The sequence below is a fragment of the Vipera ursinii genome, assembly GCF_947247035.1.
Source record: "Vipera ursinii genome assembly, chromosome: 2".
In the NCBI taxonomy this organism is placed as follows: Eukaryota; Metazoa; Chordata; class Lepidosauria; order Squamata; family Viperidae; genus Vipera; species Vipera ursinii.
The window spans coordinates 29,206,319-29,231,872 of NC_139513.1; the positions used below are offsets into that span (position 1 = coordinate 29,206,319).

Here is a 25,554-nt window from a genome sequence, read left to right on the forward strand (position 1 = left end):
AGATTGTTGGGGGCAATAAGCTGACTGTAATAATGCCGCTTGGGGCCCCCAAGAAAAGCCCTAATAAGCAGGCATATACATAGAATGAAGGCTACTGCTAAGCTTGTAAGCCGCCCTGAGTCTTCGGAGAAGGGCGGGATATAAATGGGATTAAAAAAATATCAGCTATTATTTAATTATTTTCCCATTTTGTTTCATTAAGCATCCTGAGATGGCTTGTCTTTCCTTTCAATACATAATCTACAGCCACAATTTACTCGATAATCTGACAAGGCCTACAATTTAAAGAGCCCTATGTTCTATTGCATATAAAGTTCACCATGTCCTCTGTTGGATTGCACAATGGAGAGGACAGATCTCCATTGCTGCTTTGTAAATTAAAAGCGATACAATTGTTCAAACTTTTACCTGTGCCCAAGTTCACTTATAATGACTCATTTCCTATTTCCACTAAGACATCACTAAAGTTCACCTGATACCGTATATTGTGTCACCTGAGCCTATTACTTTCCAGCCCTTTGTATTCCAGCCTTTCCAGCCTTTTCCCAATCAAAACCCTCCTAGTTTCTTCACAAACTTCAAGCCGCACAGAGGTTTCTTAAGAAAGAGAATAAAGGTAAGGTAAAGGTTCCCCCGCACATGCGTGCTAGTCGTTTCCGACTCTAGGGGCCGGTGCTCATCTCCGTTTCAAAGCCGAAGAGCCAGTGCTTGTCCGAGGACGTCTCCGTGGTCATGTGGCTGGCATGACTAGATGCCAAAGGCGCACGGAACACTGTTACCTTCCCACCATAGTGGTCCCTATTTTTCTACTTGCATTTTTACGTACTTTCAAACTGCTAGGTTGGCAGAAGCTGGGACGAGTAACAGGCACTCACTCTGTTACGCGGCACTCGGGATTTGACCCGCCAAACTGCTGACCTTCTGATCGACAAGCTCAGCGTCCTAACCCACTGCGTCCCCCAAGAAAGGGAATGGGATAGCATAAAAGCTATGACTGGCAAGGTGGAAACCAGTAGTTCGTAGAGACTGCTATTATGTTAACCTATTTCATTTGACCAATGCGCCAAATGATCCACCAATCTTTTTGGCATCCATTTCATATCTACTTATTTGGAAGGAAGAGAGACAATGAGAAGGAGACTACAAGTGTGTGTATATAGTTTCCTTTGCAGCAGGCAATTGACTTATGCAAGTGTGGTATCATTCTTGTCTGCAATAGAGTTTCTAACCTAATCCGGGTATCTGCTGTCAAATCAAGCTGGGAGCCAAGCTAAGGGTTAATTGTCTGCAGACTTATGTTTTATTGCCAAGTCTGACTCCTACTGTTAGTTGCCTTGAGTGCCACTCTTCTGCAGATAGGCATGTTATTAATTCAGTAAATACATTAAGAAATCAATCAATCAATCACAGCTATACCTTGGCATTCTCTAGATAACTACCACTTCTGTCCTTCCAGTGTTTTCTATGGATGTTGGAACTGCATCTGGAAGGCACCAGTTTTGGAAAGGGGATTAAAGAGCAAACTGATACAAGAACTTGAGAGTTTTTTTTTCATGAAATAACATAAAAGGTGTCATAGCTCGTAGGGAAAAAGGAGAGATTGTGCATTTGGGTTAAGGAAATAAGATGGCAGGATGATCATGTGGTATCAAGAAAAGTTACCATGGTTGAGAAAAAGACATCAACTTGGAAATGTATTTCTATATTACAGGATTAGAATTAATGGAAACATATATAGGGACTAATTCATTTTATGTGCACAGCAACAAAGTGTGATAAATTCTGCAAAATCAGAGGGAAAGCCCACCTTAACCTCAGGGTTGGGCAATTTAAATCAAAGTTTCTTATGCATCTTCTACCTTCAATAATGTACTGGCTTTATAAAATGAGCAAGCTGAAACAAAGGTAATAGCCAAAGGAGTTACGTCTGCTTTAATTATGATTAGGTGCATGTTCTCTGACAATTATTTTTCTATGGATTAAATTCCTTTCCATTTAGGAAAGGAAATGGGAGGCACTGCGTCTTTCCCAAGCTTTAAACTGTATCTGATGACTTTCCAGTGTTATTTGTATATCTGGTCAATTCACTGATAGCAGGGGGCTCAACCCCTGGGCTGAGGACCAGTCCCGGTCTGTGGCCAATTAGGAATCGGGCTGCACAGCTGGAAGTGAGTGGTGGGCGAGTGAGCGAGTGATGCTTCATTTGTATTTGCAGCTGCTTCCCAGCATTAGCATCACTGTTTCAGCTCCACCTCAGATCATCAGGCATTAGACTGATTAGACTGCCATAGGACCAAGGACCCTACTGTAAACTGAGTGTGCAGAAGATCCAGGTTGCACATTCCTCCCCCTGAGTCTATGGAAGCAGGTCCCTGGTGCCCAAAAGGTTGGGGGAATCACTGATTTATAGTACATATTGTAAGGTTTTTTTCTTTAAAGAAAAGCACTGTTCAGCCCATGTTTGTAACTTTGCTTTGGATATCACTGGAAATAAAAAGTGGCTACTATTAAATTGTATAGGTTTTGAATGCTAATGTTAAATATTATTGAAAAATCTCTGTTGTCTCTTCCAACGTTGGAAATCCTTTCCTTATGCCTCTTTTTTTCTAAATAGGCATATTTCACAATGATTGAGTTGTTTTAATGTCCTTATACTAAATTCCCAAAAGCTATTTTACCTGATTTTATGAATTAGGATTATTTTTGTAGGAGGTATAGTATTTTCTAAGCAATCAAAGTTTGGTTTCTTTCTTAAAGGAAGCAATTTGGTAACTTTACATTTTAAAGAATACTTCCAAATCATAGACTAGAGAAATTAATCATGTTTTCTTCTTTACTTTACTTTTGTTTTGCTTTTTGTTAGATTTTTTTCATGTTATCCACCGTCCAGCAATTTGTTGATGTTTTAAAAGATCAACAAGATGGGCCACACTTTCTTAGGCTATATACTGTGCCTTACTACATCCACTAGTTTTTTTTTATAATGATGTAGGTTGATTTCATAATCATGTCTTTCTATATTTATAACTTAGCAACGCCTTTCTGGTAGACTGCTGAATTCACTGAGGAAATAGCAAGTGACGTATTTTATAGATAGCTTGTGCATCTCAAAATGAAATTAAGACTTTAAAGTGCTGATATCTTGGTGTTTGTATTTTTCATTAAGATAAATTTCAATTTTTAATAATTGTTTCTTAAAAAAATAAGAATCTATTAATTAAACTGAAGATAATGTATTACTACTACTGGTAAGTAAATAGTTGGTCAATTACTTCTTGCTACTGAGGGCCAATCCCTTGTCCATAATGGCTTCTGAAGGATATAAAAGTGATAAGAGGTTATCAATGGGGAACAGATCATTTTTGGGAATAACAACAACAACAACATCAACTGCCTATCCCAGAACCTTGGTAAGGACTCGATAGGTAGACAAAAATGCCAAATCCAGTCTGAACATCTGGCTGACTGTGCGATTAATTAAATAATAATAATAATAATAATAATAATAATAATAATAATAATAATAATAATAATAATAATAATAATAAAGTTGGAAGGGACATTGGAGGTCATCTCGTCCAACCCCCTGCTCAGGCAGGAAACCCTATCCATTTCAGACAAATGGCTGTCCAATCTCTTCTTATAAACTTCCAGTGTTGGAGCATTCACAGCTTCTGGAAGCAGGTTGTTCCACTGATTGTTCTAACTGTCAGGAAATTTCTCCTTAGTTCTAGGTTGCTTCTCTCTTTGATTAGTTTCCATCCATTGCTTCTTGTCCTGCCTTCAGGTGCTTTGGAGAATAGCTTGACTCCCTCTTCTTTGTAGCAACCCCTGAGATATTGGAACACTGCTATCATGTCACCCCTCACCCTTCTCTTCATTAAACTAGACATACCCAATTCCAGCAACCGTTCCTTATATGTTTTAGCCTCCAGTCCCCTGATCATCTTTGTTGCTCTTCTCTGTTCTCTTTCTAGAGTCTCAACATCTTTTTTACATTGTGGTGACCAAAACTGGATGCAGTATTCCAAGTGTGGCCTTACCAAGGCATTGTAAAGTGACATCAACACTTCATGTGATCTTGATTCTATCCCTCTGTTAATGCAGCCTAGCACTGTGATGGCTTTTGGGAGAATGGATTTAGGGAAAAATGTAGATCTTGACTAGCTCAGCTACATGTGTTCATTTATGGGCACTTCTGCATAATAAACTAGGCAATACAACCCTGCTTGTCTGGGTAGAATCTACTCCAATCCTGGATGGATTAGGTACTAACTACGGTATACCAATAAAAATGTCCAACCCGTTTTGGAGAGGGCCGATTATCTATTTTCTCCAATAAAGCAGGTGACTATGAAGCTGCTCATATCTCTTCATTCTGCATGGAAGAGGCAGTGGAACACCTGATCCACAGGAAGAAGCAATGTTAATGAATAAAAATGTCCACAAGCGGATTTAGAAGCTATTCTGCACTAGAGAAATTTGGAAATATTTAAGAACTTGACAGAACAGAAAAAGGGATTTGAGACTTCAGGGAAAGAAAAATATACCATGGAACAGGAAACCAAGAGGTGGGCCCTCAAAGAGAAGTGACGTGAAAAGTAGAACTTTTATAAACTTCACAGTCTTTGTTGCCTAAAGTACAGAGTGTGGCAAATAGAAGGAATATTTATTTATTTATTTATTTTATTGGATTTGTATACCGCCCTATTCCCGTAGGACTCAGGGCAGGTTACAGGGCAGTTAAAACCATGAATACAAAAAATTAAAAACAATTAAATTAAATTCAAGCCCCAAGAGTAAATCTAAAACCCAGTTAAATTAACAACCCCACAGTCTGGACCAAACAGATCGAAGAGCCAAGTTTTCAGGTCCCGGCGAAATGAGCGAAAGTCGGGGGCAGTCCTAAGTTCTGTGGGTAGTTGGTTCCATATGTCTAAATTGCTACCACAGAAAGGTAAATTTGATTTAATTATGTATGGAAAGCTGCTGGTATACATCCTGTGATTGAAATGGAAGGATGACATGGGTCAATCACAGGAAGGCTCTTAAAAAAAATCAAGATGTGTTTACCTTCTTCTACCCAGGGATACAGAAAATATCAGAAAATATTCAGTTGCTGGACTTCTCATAAGCCCACTCTTACCTTCTTAATAGTATTGCTGAACAGATGCTATAAGGATCATTCTTGGAAAGAATTAATTTTAGTTTTAGGCAGTTGCCAATAAGCCTTATACTATGACACAAGAAAAAACTGAAGTCCACCCAGTATCAAAGCCCGCTGAACATGTTGCTGTCTTCAGCAATGTACTGTAAGCTTATCCTCCCCGGTTCTCATCAGATTAAATCCGAAAATAGTAGAAAAATTGAACACAAATTCAGAAAAATTCTTGATGCTTTGCTGCAATGCAGGAAAGATAAACAATGGATAAGAATTTTCTTAATCCTTAAGTCTTTGTACAAAGTGCTTTTGGTTCCTAAACCAGGTTTTCCTTAAGCCAGCTTTTAAAAACAGTTTTCTAATAGTCATAGGAATTGTTTTGTCAAGAGATTATTTGAAGATCTGTCTCCCAGGTAATTTAGAAAATGGGACACAATGCTCTTGCCCTATGACAGAAAGCCTGAGTTATGAGAGTGTCCCACAGAGGCTAAGGTAAAACACCTTAGCCTGTGTTCTTGAGAAAACAATCTCTTTAAGAAATTAGCTTCAGTTCGGATAAACTGGGGGGGGGGGGAAATCAATGTTTTTCAATTTTTGCCTCTTTTCTAAGGGAGCATTACTGAATTCTCGAAACTACTTTCAAGACGTAGGAATACAAAAAGACAGTAAAGCACTGTTTTCTAGGTTCAACACAGCCACTTCTGAGTTCCGGGACTTGCGATGATAAATGCTTTCCTATTTATTTGTTTCCAGTCTGCGGACACGGCTGTTGTATGTGGTTGCTAAAAATGGATGCACAAGTCCAAATACACTCAACTGCTGAGCCACATCTCAGCAATCATTTCCATCCCTCAGGTTTCTACTTATGCGTGAGTATATTTGTGGCCAAGGCTGGAAATACACAGTTCTTTTTAAGATGGAGAAACTGGCAATACATTTTAAGAACACGCCGAAGAAAACCGGTTTTTTCCCCGTATTCTCAACACATCGGCTTTGCCTGAGCTGTAAACAGCAACTTACCTTGGGTTGGACTGAGAAAGAGGGTTCATTTCTTTCTGATAGTGACTTCCTTGATTAACAGGCTGTGAAAGATACAAGAAATAAGGAGTCAATGATTTTGCTTGTGCTCTTCCAATATACATAAAACTGAACTGTAATTAAATATTTACAAAGTTTATTAGGTATGTTTAATTCTTACAAAAAGTAAGATTCAAAGTGCTGGTGATGACCTATAAAGCCCTAAATGGCTTGGGTCCGGGATATTTGAGGGAACACCTGCTGCCAGCATCAAGTTCCTTTCGTCCAGTGCGCTCGCAGAGGGAGGGTCTTCTCAGGGTGCTGCCGGTAAAAGATTGCCAGCGGATAACACCCAGGGAGAGGGCCTTTTCTGTGGGTGCGCCTACCATCTGGAACCAGCTGCTCGTGGAGCTCAGGACTGCCCCTGACCTACGCTCATTCTGCCAGGACCTGAAGACTTGGCTCTTTGAGCTCTCTGACCCAGGCTGAGAATTTTAACTGGGGTTTTATTTTCAGGGATAATTTAATCTTTTAATTCTCTTTTAACTTTGTATTTTATATTGATATGATTTTAAAATGCCCTGTAAACCGCCTGAGTCCTTCGGGAAAGGGCGGTATATAAATCTAATAATAAAATCTAATAATAAATCTAATAATAAAAAAAATAATATATACTTTCCTAGTTCAAAAATTCCAAAAAAAGAGGATGGTGGAAATATGGAGGGATAACAAGGGGCACACATCTGTACAGTATGAATTCACATAGTCAATAAGATTATATATTTTTATGTTGAATGAAACTGTGACCCGAGTTTCTGACGGATAAGCATCTCCTTGCATACAGGTTTCACTCTCCAAAACCTCAGGAATATTTGAAACCAATTTAATGCTCAATTGTCCTTCATACAGCTGATTCGGAAATATGGAGACTCCCGATGTGTCAGTTAGTACAATCTAGCTGATCAACAAGAGAGCATAAAAAATACCTCTCAAACAGCACGTACCCCCTTCCATGCTTTGTTTATTTGTTTAGCAAGTTGCAACAAGTAGTGCTGAGTGCATTTGTTAAAATGGGATTTAAATGCCATGCCATTATGCTTCATGTCCCAAATTTAACAGAACAGTGAATGGTGAAAGGTAGCATTTTCCCCATCACTCTAGCTGAACCTCTATGAGGAAGGAGGAGAGCCCCAGTGAGAAAATTCCTACCGTATCTCAGAAATGTACTCCTGAGCTTCCAGTTGTATGTTTACACCAGCAAAATACTTAAAAAAATATGACAGTATCTAAGGGCTTTAACATTGGCCTGATTTAATAGTCTTCCTTTATCTATTTTGAAAGGCAGATACAAAATAATTCCATTTGCTGCTTGATTATATATCTATGTGCTACAGGCACCATAGAAACGTTTACCCACATTTTACTGTATTGTTGATTTTATATTCGAATCTGTTTTATTTCTCCATACCTGGTAAAAGTAGTTTTCTCTATCACTCTGCTCTCTGATCTCTACATAAATGCTGCTTTTTGATCAAAGGGACTTTAAGCTCCTGGATGTTGCCATATTCTCTTACGCTGCTAGTAAGCAAAGATTAAAGCTGACCAATCTTCATCCCTTAATATAACTGGCCTAACCTTTGAACACTGTTAAATACATATACAAATAGCTGTCACATTACTTTGTTTTAATTTAATTTAATTTAATCCACTTCTGTCTTAGTTTTTTAGCTTTTTGCCTTTCAGACAAATAATATTCCGGGTTTTTTGGGGGGAGGCTCTAGAAACATAGTTTCCAATGGTAAAATAGTGACAGTAAAATTTTATATTATTCTTTTTGTTTGTGTTTTATGTTTGCTCCTCCTCTTTTACTTTTAAAGAATTTGCTATTTGTTTCATTCTGTACTGGTCTTTGACCAAGATTTAAGTATTTTTTTTAAAAAAAAACATGTACCCTCAAGAAAATGGCTTATCTCCAATGTGTTTGGAACACTACTGTTTTATATGTGAAAAATCAGACCTGAAATGCTTCTAGATGCATCACAGCTGGAAATAAATTGATTAGTTCCTGAACGTGTAAGGAGATTACCTCATTCTTTTCTTTCCTCAATTCCTTCTTTGCAAATTCCAGGATTTCAGAGTTGGATCTGATGCAAAATAGTCACTTTAAAAAGTGTAATTACGGTTGACAGTTAAGCAGAATAATATGTAACTCTCAAAGCTATTATATCTTTTGGAGCAGCTGCTCAACAATTTATATTTCAGTAATACTTCCTGACACACCTAGTTACTACATTTCATTTTTTGGTAAACTATGTTTGACTACAGAGTACAGCTTTAGTGCATTGTTGTTATTAATGTATGTACGCATCTGTTCCTGCCTGCTTGCCTATAGGAATTCTGAACCTTTGTAGCTTGAGAGAAAATCCCCGTCTTCTATCAAATTGTATTAAAGCTACAACAAAACTAGAAGAACATTGGATAATCATGCAACAGTGGCATATGGTTGAAGCCAGGTCTAGTACAGGAGGAAGGTCAAAGTAACTCTGTACATAAATATGAATATTTATATTAAATATGAATATTTATATCAACAATGTACAAAGCCTACATTCTAAAACTCACAAGAAAGGTAAATTAAAGACAAAGAACAGCCTTCTGGTGGTGCTGTTGCCATAGATTAGACCTAGGGATAAAAAGGTTACCTCAAATTCAGCCAGCATCTAGAACAAAAGCATTGCTTCCTAGTGAGAAGTTTTTTATAATCTACAAAGCAAAAATTAGCAAAGCTCTGATGAGTAAGATTGAAAGAAAGTAGGATTAATTGGAACAAGTCTAGATTGTATCATGTCTCACAAGAAATGTTATGTATAACATACACCTTTCTCCCTCAAAGCAAGGGAAACTAAAATTAAGCATCCATTTTTTAAAAATACAAGTCTTACAATATTAACACTGCAGAATATTGAAAGAAGAAATAAGGGTGATCACAGCTGTTTTGTTTCACTTTCACAGAAATGTTCTTATGCAAGGCGTAATTTTTTATCAGCCCTGGAGTTATAGATGGTAGCATAAAGCCAACCAAGTGAATACATGCCTTGTTTAATATCAGATTCAAGTTCTAATGATACAATGGAAGAACTTGAAATATATATTCATATAGGAGAAAATATACCATAACCAAGTTTAAGAGACCTTCAGACACATAAAGGATTTCTGAATTTATAACAGATGTCACTCTGAAGGGCTGTGTACATAACCACATGCTCTCTAACTGGTAGTTAGAGAAGTGGAAATGTATTACAATATTCAGTTTAAATATGTTGTTTAAAGTTTCATGATAACCTCACATATTTTTTAAATGGATCAATGGTTCGAACATCAAAATTTCATGTATTTGGGGCAGATGAACCACCTATTGTGCTTATCAAATATAATTGGCTTTTTAAAAATAATCAGGAGAATCCAACAATCACAGAAAATACAGAAATAACCAAAACTCCATGTAAAAACCAGAAGAAATGGGAATATGGTCAATGCTGAAATAAAAGCCTTCTTCCTGCCTCTGTACGCATAATTGGAGGAATTCTGAGTCAGCAGCACCATTCTCTGAAAACAGCCCTATTGTATAAATTGACAACAACAACCATTTAGCTTAGCTACTCTGAAGAAGAAGAATGGGAGACAAGCAGGTCCTTAGCTGTGGCAGATGACTTTCACTTGACAGCAGATGACTTTTTCACTAGACAAACAGCTGACACGGGCTGGACAGGACAACTTAAGGGAGTCTGACTTTCTGTTGGGCTTTTTCCAATGGCCTTGAAAGCAGATCAAGAATATCAATTGGCAAGAATATCAACTTGACATTGTCTGGAACTTATAATTATCTCCCCCCACCCCCACCCCCCAAAAAAAGTATAGGGAAACACTCTAAAAGTATATACCACAAACATCAGAGTAGCTAGAGAAAAAAATCTACTGAATGTTTACCTCAAGATAAATAACTCATTGTCTGAAAAGATGTTTTTTTTAAAATATTGATTGCAAACTATAAACTGGGGAATGCGGAATCTAATGAACAAAGATTTCTTTATAGGTTCAGATTTTCAAATAGAGAAGCAACTAGAAAAGACTGTTGCACTGCTACTTTTGATAATGCTCTTTAATGACCAACCCATTGTACTTCGGAATAAATAATCAAAAGAGACATGTTAGTTAGGCTGCAGTTTCTATAGCAAATATAAACATGGTATGATTGAAAAAGCTGAGTCAGTTTGGTGTAGCGGTTAAGGCACCAGGCTAGAAACCAGGAGACCATGAGTTCTAGTTCTGCCTTGAGCATGAAGCCAGATGGGTGACATTGGGCTAATCATTTGCTCTCATCTCCTGCAAGGAGGCAATGGCAAACCACTTTGGGGAAAAAACCTTACCAAGAACACTATAGTGACTTGTCCAGGCAGTGTCCACAAACTGGACAGGAATGAACAAAAGAAAAAAAAAGATAGTTGCAATAATCTGTTTTCTCCTGACTACATTTTTTTTATTTTTCCCCATTCACTTCTTTTACTTTACAATCCAACCATGCATCCTTTTCCTTCTTCTGATTAGCATACTTGCACAAAGTCCCTATAGCACTCTGTGTCACAATTATTTTTCTCTGTTCCAGGCACCTTCCATACATCACATCTAGTTTATATTCATTTTGCTACAGGATTAATATATCTTTTAATAGTTTTTTTTCATACATGACTCGTACTTTCTCTTCCTGCAATTATTCTACCATGCCTCTCATTTTTCCTCACTTCTTATCTTTACTTTTGAGCAGATTTTTTTTTTGCTAAGAACCCCTTTGGACACTATCAGAATATCCTTATATCTTTCACCAGCTCTCTAAATATTTCAACCATAAGCAAAGAAATCAATCATGCTTTTAGACTGATATTAATTCTTTTGCTGTACATATCTTCGAATAGACATACTTAAACAATATATTTGTGGGGAAAAACCCAGAATTTTCTCCAAGCAAACAATCATCATTACCACTGGTTCAAGTGTTCAAATTCTTTATACTTTTTGTCTCAATTCCAACCATCCATTCATGCTACCTGTTTTACTAATTTTTCTCCTAAATCCCATTTATTCAGAATTTCAACAGTGAGATGGACAACATATAAATTAAATAAAAATAAATAATCCCTCCCTCTCCCCAAATTCAGCATTCACACAGCAACTAAGTAGAAATTCTAGGGATTCCTACTTTCAGATTCACTCACAACAGTCAATACGTATCAGATTCTTTGTTCATGTTCTGTAATTCGGTTATTTTGCTGATTTGAAGGTCTGGAATCTTCATTAGAAAGTGAATACTTCCCTTTAGTTGTGGGAATATTCCCCCCAATCAGTGATGCAGAATGGACAAAAAGAATGCCCTTCCAATGTTCACAATATTTCCAATAGCAGTATTCCAATATTCGAGGGGTACCATAGAGAAGAGTGAGTCAACCTATTCTCCAAAACACCCGAGGGCAAGACAAGAAGTAACAGATGGAAGCTTATCAAAGAGTAAATTAAGGAGAAATTCCCTGTCAGTGACAACAATTAATCAGTGGAATGGCTTGCGTCCAGAAGTTCTTGGTGCTTCAACATTGGAGGTTTTTAAGAAGAGATTGGACAGCCATTTGTCCAGAATGGTATATGGTCTGCTTGAGTAGGGGGTTGGACTAGAACTCTTTGGTTCTGTAATTCTGCCCTGATATGATGGAATGAAGGGTGCTGAAGTATAACCCCCTAAAGGCTCTACACCAAGAATTATTGAATCTTAGGAAAAAACAATAAAAGTCTCTTCTGGAGAAGAAGAATAAACCACACAGGGAAACTTTTTAACCATTGTTTGTTCAGCCACCCAAGGAAAGGGTCTTGGTAGAACTCCAAAGAATCCAGACTACCATTTTTTTATACAAGCAGGGGAACAGCATTTCAGAGCTTTACATGCAGATTCCAACATAAAACTGAACGAAGATGCTCACCACTTTCTCCTTCTGAAGTCACTGGGTAGTGATTTTGCCCTAGCTGAAATAATTAAAATGGCCTTCAACTGAGGCTCCAAGACTAGCTAGCACTTAAAGGTATGACAGGAGACAAACAAGTGAGATTTAAAGTGGCTTTAGTGCCTAGTGATACTCTTGTACCACTTAATAAAAAACCAGCCACAAAGCAAAGTCTATCAGAGGTTTTCCTTGATTTAACATTTGCTTTATATTCAGAATGATATTGTGGGAAAAGCTAAAAAAAATACATTCATTAATAGGTATCTTCTTTTCCGGATTCAAAAGTTATATTTCCCTAACATGAACAAATGTAGATAGAAAGAGAAGTGAGGAAAGGATGTATTTTGATCCTATGTTGTTTACATTTTACATTAACTCCATGTAAAAAAAAAACTAAACAAGATTTGCATGCTCCCCTAATGGTAAGGTGTAATTTTGCTCACAGATGATGTAACCAGCCATCATCTCATATGTGCCCACTGTGCTTAGAAGAACAGTAAGATCTATAATTCAGCACTTTAAGAAGGACAAGCTGATTACAAATTTCCAAAAAATCAAAGATTCAAGTATTTGTTAAAAAACGAAAAACTGCAAAATCACTAAGTGAAATAGTAGAGTAGAGTAGAGTAGAATAGAGTAGGTCCATCTTTTAAAATATCTTAAGAGTGCTGTTTTATTCCGTGATTGAATATGTTACCTGTTTGGCATTAGCATCTTCAATAGCTACTAGCATCTTCAATAGCTACTAGCATTTTCAATAGCTACTAGGAGCTTCTTTAATTTATCATTTTTATTTTAACCAAAAGACAAGAACTAATGGCAACAGCTTTAATGTTTCTTGAGACCAAACTTTGGCTCCAAATATTATATGAGAATTTAGACACGGGAGAGCTAGAGTAAACCAAGCCCATTCTTTTTGCCCATAAGGATATATCTAATAAATCATTCAGGTTTAAGATTAGGATGCCTACCATTCAAGTGAGCCTTGGAAGAAGACGTTTTTATGAAGAGACTGGACAGCCATTTGTCTGAAATGGTATAAGGTTTCCTGTCTGAGCAGAGGGTTGGACTAGATGACCTACAAGGTCCCTTCCAACTTTACTACTATGATTATGATTAAGATAAAATTACTGGTTTAAGACCAGTTTCCCCAAGAGGTTTATTACTCTTAGTTTTGGCAGATGATCAACTATTGACTTTGAAAACAACAAATGAACTAAAATAAATGACTATGTAGATTTTTGGTAAGAGTTCTTTACATCTATTGGATATTTTAAATTTCTATAAGCTGAGTAATTTTGCCCATGTGAATCTGGGAAACTGAAATAATACAGCACGTATTATACAGTACTGTCAACAGGGATCTCTATGTCCTTTCTGCATCAATACACAGGCAGAAGGATGAGTTATAATTTCCAACCTGAAACATTCTATTACGTGTAGACTAGCCAAGTTCTATGTAGGAGCAGTGAAAATAAGATAGCAGATAATGATGATGCAGACATGAGCACTGTTCTATCAATGTATGTAGTTTTGTAAACTTGCTGATTGTTTATTGTTTATTCTCTTTTTTATTGGATTACTGGATTATTGTTAGTTGTGGTATTTTGGAAGCATTACTATTTCAGCTATGAACTCCCATTTGAGGCCCTGCATGGTCTATGCCAAATCTTGAGATGGACTTTTGGAAAATTTTTATAGAGGAATCTGAGGTTCAGCCTTAAAAAAAAACAACTAAAGGAGAATGACAGCCAACTATTAAATTTGATGGCTTTCTAGCGAAAAAAAACTGAACAGATAAAGACACAGAATATATAATGATCTATAAACTGAAAACTCTAGTACATTGAAATGAATGGAAAAGAAAATGAATCTTGTCTTCTATTATAGGGCCATACCAAATCTTCAATCGAGCTTGACATCTTAGATGTTACTATTTTGTTTTCCTTTCTTACTAACGTTTGCTAGAGTGTTCATCCATATAAATCTACCACAAGGGTGCATCACTTAGAAATTATGATATCTGTATCTTTTCAGCCCTTGTAACATTTTTTAAAGAAATGTATGCCGGCCAATGATAATCTTTTAAATGAGTCCATATAAGAGGAGACTTAGCTAGGGCACTTATTTAAACAATAAGGAAGGTACAATTCAAACTTACTGCTGGGAGACATGAATTCCAGGTATTTGTGTCATCACTGCTTGTGCTCATGCTAATGTTACAATTGTTGATCTGAGAGGCACTCAGCCCATGTGAAGGTCCATTATATTCCAATTCTTCATTTTGCTGCCTCTTCATGCTAGCCAACATCTGCATTTCAGACATGGTCATGTTGCTTGGCTGGTAGTCTTTCCAATTGTATTCCTATGGATTACATGAAATAAAGCATGACAATTGTACAGATACATATGAAGAATGGCCTCCTATGAGATAGGCAGTATACTAGTTTAATAAATAAATAAAAAATAAAGAACAGACCCGTATATATTTCTACACAGGAAGTCCTTAACTTACAACCATTTGTTCGGTGACCATTCAAAGTTGCAATGACACTGAAAAAAGTGACTTATGACAGTTTTTCACATTTATGACTGTTGTAACATCCCCATGGTCACATCATCAAAATTCAGATGCTTGGCAAATGGCATGTGTTTATAACGGGTTGCAGTGTCCCAGGGGTCATGTGATCATCTTTTGCCATCTTCTGACAAACAAAGTCAACGGGGAAGCCAGATTCACTTAACAACCACATACTAACTTAACAGCAGCCATTCCCTTAAGTACTGTGGCAAGAAAAGCTGTAGAATGGTGCAAAACTCTCTTAATAACAGTCTTGCTCAGGAACAGAAATTTTGGGCTCAATTGTGATTGAAGTCGAGGATCACCTGTAATAGCTGAGCATGTATAATTTGAAAGACAAAATATTAATGTGTGCTGGAACAGTATGCAACCATCTGGCCAGAACATATACTTAAGAACTGTGTTAGAGTATTTAGCATTTACAGGGTTAATGTTGTATCCTTAGCAGAATTGTATGTAAGAACATGTAGCATTTACAGGGTTAACTGCTATTTCCTTAAAAGATGGCTTCTGGGAAATGTAGTTTAATTCTTAGTAAATCCTATAGCTTATCCAGAACAGTGGGAGCAGTTTTAAAGTTTATTGCAGGACATCCTGTTACGTGCCAGGTTGTAAAAGCTTTTGTCTAATGAACCATGGTGTAACCACGCGAATAGCTAAGATGGAGAATTACTCCTTTTTACCTACGGAAATGAACAGATGTCAATGTTAACATGTTGTGATGACTGGATGTCTTTCTGCAAAATATAAGTCTTTGCTTAAAGTTCCTGGACAATAAAAATGTCTGTTATACAATTATTTTCGTTCGAGTTAAACTGTATGATTTCTGGAGTTATAAAGCATCTAAATTCTGGGAGCCACAACATAATGAATAGATCATTTGCTCCAAACTGTGGATAGCAATTTTCTTTCTCTTAACAGAAAGAAAACTGCAAAAAACAAAACAAAAAGTTTAGTATGTACAACACCCTGCACTTCAAAAGCTTAGCTCGGTTCTATAGTTTTATGGAAGTGGAAAAAAAGCACTAAAAACTGTGATTAGTACTATATAAAAGGAGAGGAAAATTAAAGCTAATTTAAGTAGTCTATTCTATGAACACTGAAAGAATCAGTAATTATAATCCAATGAATTCCACCAAACTAGAACATCTGTTAAAAGGTGGATCTACATAATTTTCATACTAATTCCAGTACTTGGTTATTATTTCTATGGAACAGCAAAGGTCCCACAGCTTAGATAAAGATGTATTTTATGCATAATGCATAATGCCTGGGTAGGATATGGCTGGAAAAGGCTTCCATCTGAGATCATCAAAGAAACCCCTGCTAACAGCAGACTATTAGTTTATATATGCCAGACCCAATGGTTTGACTCAAAAATTATTAATATTCATAAACTGCTGCTAATTTATTTATTTATTTAACATTTTAATCTGCTTCACTGCAGAGGCTATAGGCTCTGGGTAATGCACAAAGCATTAAGAAGCCATTAAAAACAAAAATCTGATAAGCATATGGAAAACTATTAGATTACTGCTTGAAATCTTAATCTTTGATCAAAATCCTGCTGGAAGAGGACGATCTTTAATGCTTTCAAAAATTTTATAGGGTATGGGCTATGCATTCTCCTGAGGTAAAGTGGTCCACAGTTGAAAGGCTGCTATGAGAAAAGTCTGTTGCACACTTACTTCATTTGCGAGTTCCACTTTCTCCATTGTTGATTGAATGGGATGGGACATTAGCTAGGCAGTCTTTGATGTGACAATAAAAATGTGATATAGGGATTTTACAGCTAATATCCAGCACTCAGAACTGAGTCCAAAAGGCAAGCTACTGCAGTGATTGCAAAATGTGCATAACTTAAACTTAAAATAGATTTCCTGGGTAGGTCTAATTGTTGCCTTCTATACTAGTTGCAGTTTCTGAGTTTGCTTCAAGGACAGCCCCTTTGCTATAGGACAATTAGGTGGTGATCTACCAAGGAGATGCCAAGGTTTCTCAATCCCAGTAGGGCTGTAACATGGTGTACTGAACAAAAAACCCCTCCATCTGCTGTTTAAACAGATGATGTGGCTTCAGGTCGATCCCAAGGTCACAAATCAACCCTTCAAGGGTATGCACCTTGTCTGGAGTAACCAACAGGCCTAAATGTCTATGGAGATTCTCAGTCATCCAGGTCATGGTTGTCCCAAATGTGCTTTACAAAAGGCAACTGGACCTTCTTGCTTTTTTTGCCTTAAAAATGTTTCGCTTTTATCTAGGAAATTTCAGAACTGAAGAAGCTTCTTGGGTGAGAAGTGAAACTTTTCCAAGGAAAAAAACTAAGAAAGTCCAGTTGCCTTTTAAATAGCACTTTTGAGACATTGGGTCTAAAGTTAATCAATGAACAGCATTTCCATCTGGTTACTTTTGTTTATAGCCTTCAGGCAGTGGTTCAAAGCTTTCACAGAAGTTACTGGTCCAACCTGGGCTGGTAATGTACAATAAAACATAATCACTATGCTCAACCCAAATCAATAGATGACCCTTTCTAGCAGTTTCTAAAAATGTTGAATAGCAGGCTTCCGGTTTGCCAAGTCAGCCGACATAGACGTCTGGAGGACAGCTCTCGTCTTCCACGTCCAGTTTCGCATCACTGGGGGATCCTAAAAGGGCCGAAGAGTTGCCCTGGAGGGGCGACCAGAAAGAAGAGGCTTTTGCAGAAACACGGGGGAGCCGCAACTCCCCCCATTAGTGCCTGCATTCCCTTTGTACCGGCGGACGAAAGACTGGCCATAGGAATATGGCTAGTTACTAGGCTGCAGACAGCCGAAGTCAAATTTACCATCAGGCAACATTAAAGCAGCATGGAAGAGACGGGGGTAAGAGTTCTCTCTTATACCTTAATCTTCTTCTTTTCACCTAAATAATCTGCTAAGTACCTTCCCCCCTGTGGAGAGGGAGGGGGGAATTCAACCCTTCCTTCAAATAAGCGGTGAGCAAGCCCAGGGGTGTTTTTTAAAAAAAAGTTGAAAAAAGAAACGGATTAAAAGAAAAGAATTTTCAAAGTACTTGGGGGACACCCAGTGGCTAAACCTGAAATTGCAATCTGACTTTCTCTTTAAAAAAAAATCAAGAAAATATTTAAGAAAAACAAGATAAGATTAACCTTGAACACCAGATGTGAAACTTCACTATGGAAGAGTTTCAAAAACAAATCTATGCTATGTGGAAAATATCTTACCAAACTTATCAGTTCCTTTCTTCAGCTGGCGATGAAATAAAAGCTTTTGGAAAAGAACTAGAAAGCATCTCGAAGAAACAAACTCCAACTGTGACTACAACTAATATTTTACTGGGACAGAACTTAACAGAAGAAATTGAACAATCAAATACATTGGCAGAAGAATTAAATATTCAACAAATACAGACTTTTGAAGATTATAATGGAAAAAAGATGGAAAAAAATCTATTCAGACCAGGACAATTATATCAAGAGGTAAAAATAATGAGAAGATTTGGTGCTGTTAACAGACTTCTCAATCCTTCAAAAGTGGAGACTGGTGAGCCACTTCAATATGATATAACAACACAAGAATGCTTTGATGATCCTGAGGCAAAGAAGCGAAAAATGACATGGCAAAGGAAGAAAGCAAGAATAAGATTGAAGAAATATGGACATTCTTAAGAGGCCTGAAATAGATAATACCAAAATAGACAGGATTGTACTTGGATTACGAGAGATTGTTTTGATGAGTAGATAAAAATACTAATTTAAAAATAAAAATAAAAATAAAACACAGATGTATGAATACTAACATTGAAATATTGAGTTCCTTAAATGATATGGATTAAGATGTATATATGTTAAAAATGATAGAAACGGAACAAATTTTGGTTAATGTTTAATATGTGTATTACATTACTAGGTATTGGAGAAAATTGTGTAAAGGGAAAGGAGGTTATTTAGCAATATGAAAATGAGACATTTTAAACGTTTAATTTTAATATCAATGTAAAATTAAAGCTATATAAGGTGTTTGATGTTTTAAAGATGGAATGTTAAAATATAAAATATACTAAAGTATTGATAAATATGAGAAAACTATTAAATGACTGATGGATAGCAATGAGAAATATGTTAATTTAGATAAGAGATAGTATGTATTAAAGGTAAAAAGAGAGAGGAAGTATTGGTTACAATAATTTGGAGATTTTTAATAATATGTATTTGTCTGAAATGGAACTATAGTAACCCAGACACCACGTTGCTTTTTAAAGATACTATTGTAATATTGGAAAACTAATAAAAATAAAAATAAAAATGTTGAATAGCCTTGAAGTGCTTTTAATTCTCTCTTGCCAAAGGCCTCACTGAAGAACCAAATCTTCACAGCTCTTTGAACAAGAGCAGAGTGAGGATCATTTGGATCCTGGGGGAGGGGGGGAACCCACGATTCTATTATCTAACCTTTTCTTCCCATCTTTAAACCTGGTTAAAGAGACTCTGGAGTAAATCTTGCTTCCTTAAAGCTTGCATAGGAAAGACATAGTGGGGTCTGTACTGTTTACACTGCTCTTTAAATGAGAATATAGCAATTACTGTTTTGGAACTTTAAAAAAGGGCAGTTTCCTTTTAAGAAAATGGTATTTTATCTTCAAAAATTTCATTTTTAAAAAAGTAGGTGTGTGTATTAGGCAAGTCTCAGTTTTCAGTGATATGCTTTTGGCAATTCAAATAGATCATTTATAGGAGGTATTTGAATAAAAGCCTCCTTTGTTTCCTCTCCAGCACCACAAAGCAGGCCATTCTGCACATGAATAGCAACACTCTTTGATCTGTATAGATTTAGAACCAATAATGGTTTATATCTTTAAAAAGGAGTTAGGTTGAACAAACTGGGGGGGGGGAGAATGGCAAAAAAATTAAGAAATTCCCTAAGTGTGCTCTGTTTTTAGGAAACCAAATGTTGAGCTCATACAGTGAGTCCTTTTGTTCATAAATAACAACGTGCATTCAGCATGTTTAACCACAATATTTAAACTGAAATAATAAAATGAAAATAACACATTGAAAGAATAAAGAAATGTGCCTATTATAGGTTGGCCGGTATTTCCTCTAGTGAAATTTGAAGTGCCCCAAAAGTCATTGTGTCATGGATTTGTAAAGCCAAGCAAGGGGATTTGACTTTAAAGATCTGCAGTTTTCTCTCATGCAGTAATTCTGTTCTAGAATACCTAGATTTGCATGAATTGTCTCTCCCCAAAATCTTTACAATCAGGTGTTCTGGAAAAGTACTTATCTTTCCAAAATCTGAACTATTCCGGCAATTGTGGATATTATGCATCAGCCTTATGTTACTTAGTTACATTGTAGTTATGAGTAAATCCCATTCCTCTTTTTTAACAATACATCTGTAAAAAGTTTTTTAAAAGTTCCCAGATCTTTTCCTCTTTGGTGAACATTTTTCTCATCTGTCTTATTTTGATGGCAGTATCAAGCTAACCTCATCTGTATATGGACTCTGAAGGTAACTATGTAGGGTTAAGATTTAGTTATGGGGGGTGTGATGGCTCAGTGGTTAAAGATGTTGAGCTTGTCAGCTGGAAAGCTGACAGCCTGGGTTTGAGAGCAGGTGAGCTCCCAATCCTTGTGCCAGTTCCTACCCACCTAGCAGTTTGAAAGCATGCAAATGTGAGTAGATAAATAGGTACCATTTCAGTGGGAAGGTAAAAGCATTCCGTGCGTATCATCATGTTGGTCACATGACCAAGGAAGTGTCTTTGGACAACACTGGCTCCAATCAATCAGAATAGAGCTGGAAGGGACCTTGAAGGTCTTTTAGTCCAGCCCCCTGCTCAAGCAGGAGACCTATATACCATTTCAATGGTATGCTTATACCACTCCCTTGGCTAGGAAATGGAGACGAGTAGCGCCCCTTAGAATTGGACACGAATGGCAGGGAAACTAAAGATGATCAGGGGACTGGAGGCTAAAACATATAAAGAAAGGTTGTTGGGATTTGGTATGACTAGTTTAATGAAAAGAAGAGCTAAGGGTGACAGGATAGCAGTGTTTCAATATCTCAGGGGCTGCCACGAAGAAGAGGGAGTCAACCTATTTTCCAAAGCACCTGAAGGACAAGAAGCAACGAATGGAAACTAACCAGAGAGAAGCAACCTAGAACTAAGGAGAAATTTCCTAACAGTTGGAACAATTAATCAGTGGAATAACTTGCCCTCAGAAGCTGTTGATGCTCCAACACTGGAAGTTTTAAAGAAGAGACTGGACAGCCATTTGTCTGAAATGGTTTAGCATTTCCTGCCTGAGCAGGGGATTGGACCAGAAAGCTTCCAATATCCCTTCCAACTCTGTTGTTCTGCTATTCTATTCTGTTACACCTTTAAGACTTGGTTACTACTAGGTGATAACTAGGTAATTTTGGGACCATTGGCTACCCTGGGAAACTATAAAAACATCCTGTATTGTTACTAAGAAAAGTATATGGTTATATTCACAAAGTTCCATTTGACCAATTTTTTTTTTAAAAAAAACACATTGCAAATATAAAGGCTGCTCCTTAGTTCAGTCTTAAAAGGTACCTTGATACACTGAATGATAAATTTGAGGCTCCTCTTATGAAACTCAGTTTTTTATTTTTATTTTGTGAGATAACATAAATAATATCAAGTAAATATGGCAAGGTGATGTAGACACCATACATCACTAGGATTCAAATAACTTTAAACCAGCTCAAGGCAACCTATGTGCCTTTGGAGGACAGAATTTGGGCAGATCTTTTAACATTTTTAATGGTTGTACGAAAGTATACAGAGAAAGTGCGAACAGGGAAATGGAACGCAAAGGCCTTAGCTAGAAAAAACAAAGCAACTTTTCCCCCCCCAGAAATGGAAACTTTGCCCCACCCAAGATTTGGACTGTAATCTAATAATACTTTTAAGGAAATGCCTTCAGTTTCTGAAATGGACAATTTCTTAGAAATGGTACTTACAAACAAGATTTCTGACCATTTTTTAATTTTTTTCTGGTTTATATTTGCATTGTTTGTGATAGCCAAACAGACATTGGAAATTAAAAAAAAATATTTAAACCAAAGTCATTTTTTAAATTTTTAATGGAACATTTAATGCAAAATGTAATTCCATGTGACATTCATGGTTCTTCTGAATGCAATATTTTAGCTGACAATTAAAAGCTTACGATAAGAATCATTTTATTAAGCTCTTAAACATTCAACAGATTGTCAAAACCTGTTATCAAAGATATTTTTTCCAGTTTAGAGATGCACATAATGACATTTGCATTCTCCCATGTTCAAATGATTTATTCAGATTTGTTTAAATTTAGTTGCATGTGCAGGGAAGTTTAATTACCCAAGCTATCTACTTGGTTGCAATATTACCCAGAGGACTGCACTTCTTTCTTAATTAAAAATATTTGAACTTAATAATAGAGGACTCTATTAAAACATGAATAAAACATTGCAAGTATACAAGTTCTTAAATTTTAGTAAGTAGTGAGCAAATAAATTTTATTAAGAGTCGTTTGAGCATTTTTGCCAGGCATAATGCAGGAACGGATTAGGAAGAAGCTTTTCTTTTGAAGGTCCTAGTCCATATGAGCTTTGATGCAAAAGCCAATGATGGAAATAACTGTCTCCCCCTCCCCCCACACATACTCTTCACACTTTCCTCTAGTACATGGGTGTCAAACTCGATTTTGTCACGTGACGTATTGTGATGTTTTTTGCCTTTGCAGAGCTGGCGTGGGCGTGGCCTGTGTGACATATCAAGCCCGTGGGCTGCCCGTTGGACAACCCTGCTCTAGTACTAAAAGAGGAGAGAGATAGTAGAGGAGATATAACAATGCTTGTAAACTGCAACTGTCTGGTCAATCCTCCAGACAACAGGAACTTTTATGAATAAAACAATTCTATTTTTTTCTGTCTTTTTTCCCCAAAGAACGTTAATATACTAATAATTACTAACAAGTTCATTACTGGGCTCTGAGATCTCAAAACCTATTCATGTTAAGAAGACTAATTTGTTTTGGCTTAAAATATGTGACTTTCAAACTGCTTTGATCCAGTCCACTGTAATCATTTGAAACTTTAACAGATCAAGATATGTTTGGATAGGTTCAGTCCATCTTTCTCAAAAGAGATTCCTAACCAATAGTCAACTGCTTTATTGGAGCTTTCCTTGGATACAGATTGCTGCAAAAAAGTACTACAGGTCATTCTAATCCCACAATTGGTTCAGATCTGGTCAACTGGTTTGTCCATGGAAAGGAAAAAAAAATCAGCTTTGGCCATTTAAAGGAATCAATTATGGAACAAACTTCCTGGAGTTGAAGCAAACCTCCTTATTATAATTTAGGATAATACAGAAATAAATTTATTTATTCAGAACTTATTTTACAGTTTTTATGCTTATATTTATTGTTTCATATTTTGTATTTTTCAAGATGTTTTCATTGTGTTTTTGTGGAAATGCCTAGAACTGTACAGGATGGAAGGCATGTTTATTTTCCAAAATAAATATAAAATAAATATTTGTTAGCTATAAGAGTGTCACCATACGCAGATGGACTTTGATGGTGAGTGTCTGTTAAAGCAGGGGTCCCCAACCCCTGGTCTGTGGACCAGTACCGGGCCGCGGCATGCTAGCAACTGGGCCGCACAAACAAGCAAAGCCCCATCCGTGGGATGCAGGCAGCACACAAAACCACATAACCAGTCTCTAATGCCCAAAAGGTTTGGGACCTCTGTGTTAAAGACTCAAAACAAGGAGTAAACATGGATCTAGAGAATAATGGAGATGACTGATAAAATTAGGCCTCTATTTGGGATGCTTGTAGAATCAAAACTTCAATGCCTTGACTTCTTGGCACCAAAAGATATAGCCAGATATAAATGGAACAGAAACGTCAGGAGCTATTACAATAATAATAGTAATTAAGGAAAAGGTGGAAGAGACAGGATCAAAAAGGAAAGGAGGCGAGGAATACAAGCTAATTTGAGGGCTAGTCCACATGAAGCTCCGTTTCCATCTGTCCTGTTTGTCATCGTTCGCTCCCTAGAGACTAAGATGATCTGAAACTTGAGCTGGCCATGAACAAGGAGTGTATATTGGAGATGGTGACCCTCTGAGAGCAGTATGCAACGAAATTTCATTTTGATGTATGCCGATTGGTGTACATTCAAAGTGACAATAAAGTAGTAGTAGTAGTAGTAGTAGTAGTAGTAGTTGTTGTTGTTATTATTATTATTATTATTATTATTATTATTATTATTATTATTCTGTATGTTCTAGACAGGAAAATATCATAAAAATCTGACAGTATTCTCAGAACGCAAACCATTTAAAAATTCTATAAAGTTCCTAGTCACGGCTGACTAATTAAGCTATCACTTGAAAAAGGGAAATCTAGATATCAGATAATAAAAATATAAAAATTATGAATTACTGTAAGTTGTTACTGGTGGCTGTAAGAATATATGTTGGGTAATAAAACCAGGAGAAGAAGAATTAAGTTGATAGACATGAATACAATCCCTCAACCAAATGGCTTGGGGATTTGGACTACAACACTTCCTTACTGTTATCCTTCAATCACTTCATTTACTATTTGGGGGGAAGGGGCTGGTTGCAGCAATGTTCTGAAGTGCAGGGACGGATAATCTAAGGAGTTCACCCACAGATTACTATTGAAATTCTGTTGATTTTCCTTTCCTTCAGATTGACTTGGTAATGTATTGACTTCAGCAGCTCTTAAAACTACAATAAGCTTGCTTTTTACCCTGCGTAGATTTTTGAATCATTGCCATTTATAATGAAATGTATTTTTCTCTTCCCCCCCACCTCCCAAAGAAATCCAGTTTGATAGCGATTGGAAGAGGTATTAAATACCAACTTTAAAAAATCAGGACAAAAGAGCTGAAACTCAACCAGACCCTGGGGATTATCCATGCTAGTAAGTGCTTTCCCTACTTGAGAAGTCTAAGCAGCTGTCCATCAAAACATATCAGAGAATGGCTTGTGAGAGCAATTGCAAAAGGGGTGTGTTTGGCCCACTTGTGCTGGTCTTTCCTCTTTCTTTTGCTCAAAAGAGAAAACATTCAAACAAAGGTTTAAACATTTCACATAAAGAACAAAAATCTATGGGGCTGGTATTTTGCTCACCTCTTTGTATAGATTATGAACAAGTAGAAGTTGCTTGAAAAATGCTATTCATTCTGGAGAGCCTCATAAGAAAAAAAACCCACTATGAGCCAACAGTTGAATTAACTTGCCTATTTTTAATGCATGTGGTTGCTAGATTTGCATTGTAGCAGTCACTCATTTCCAGTCCCTATTGGCTTAGCTGAAAAACATGCAATCATGCTTGTAGGGCAGACACCCCTCAAGTGCTACAAACACAAAAACCAAATCTGGTATTCCAGAGAGGCAATCAATCTGTCAAATTATATGCCTCCTACTAGTCTAACAATTGGGAAAAGAAAAAAAATCTTATGTGGAATTCAATCAGAGAGCAAGTAGCTTTTCTTTCATGCTTGCAAAAATATTTTCCAAGGGAAATGTTACTATGACATGTAATTATTGACCTGATATCCCAATTCTGTAAGACTTTAGGATGGTGCTGAAGGTAAATGTTAATCTCTAAAGCTTTCAATCCCTCCTCTTGAGATGTGGTCCTCGGGCTCAGTTGGGCTTGTTGCTCACATACCTGGCGCCCAGCTGTGTGGCAA

General features: G+C 36.8%; 1 protein-coding gene across 1 annotated transcript in view; it reads right to left on the minus strand.

Moving 5' to 3' along the window:
- The window catches only part of CFAP20DC (CFAP20 domain containing), a gene marked incomplete at its 5' end in the record, with an annotated part of 206,151 nt that overhangs the window by 58,320 nt on the left and 122,277 nt on the right, over window positions 1–25,554 (minus strand). The window contains 2 exons of the mRNA XM_083353339.1: window positions 6,182–6,243; window positions 14,384–14,587. Coding sequence (XP_083209465.1) covers window positions 6,182–6,243; window positions 14,384–14,587 — 266 coding nt within the window. The remainder of the gene's footprint in view (window positions 1–6,181; window positions 6,244–14,383; window positions 14,588–25,554) is intronic.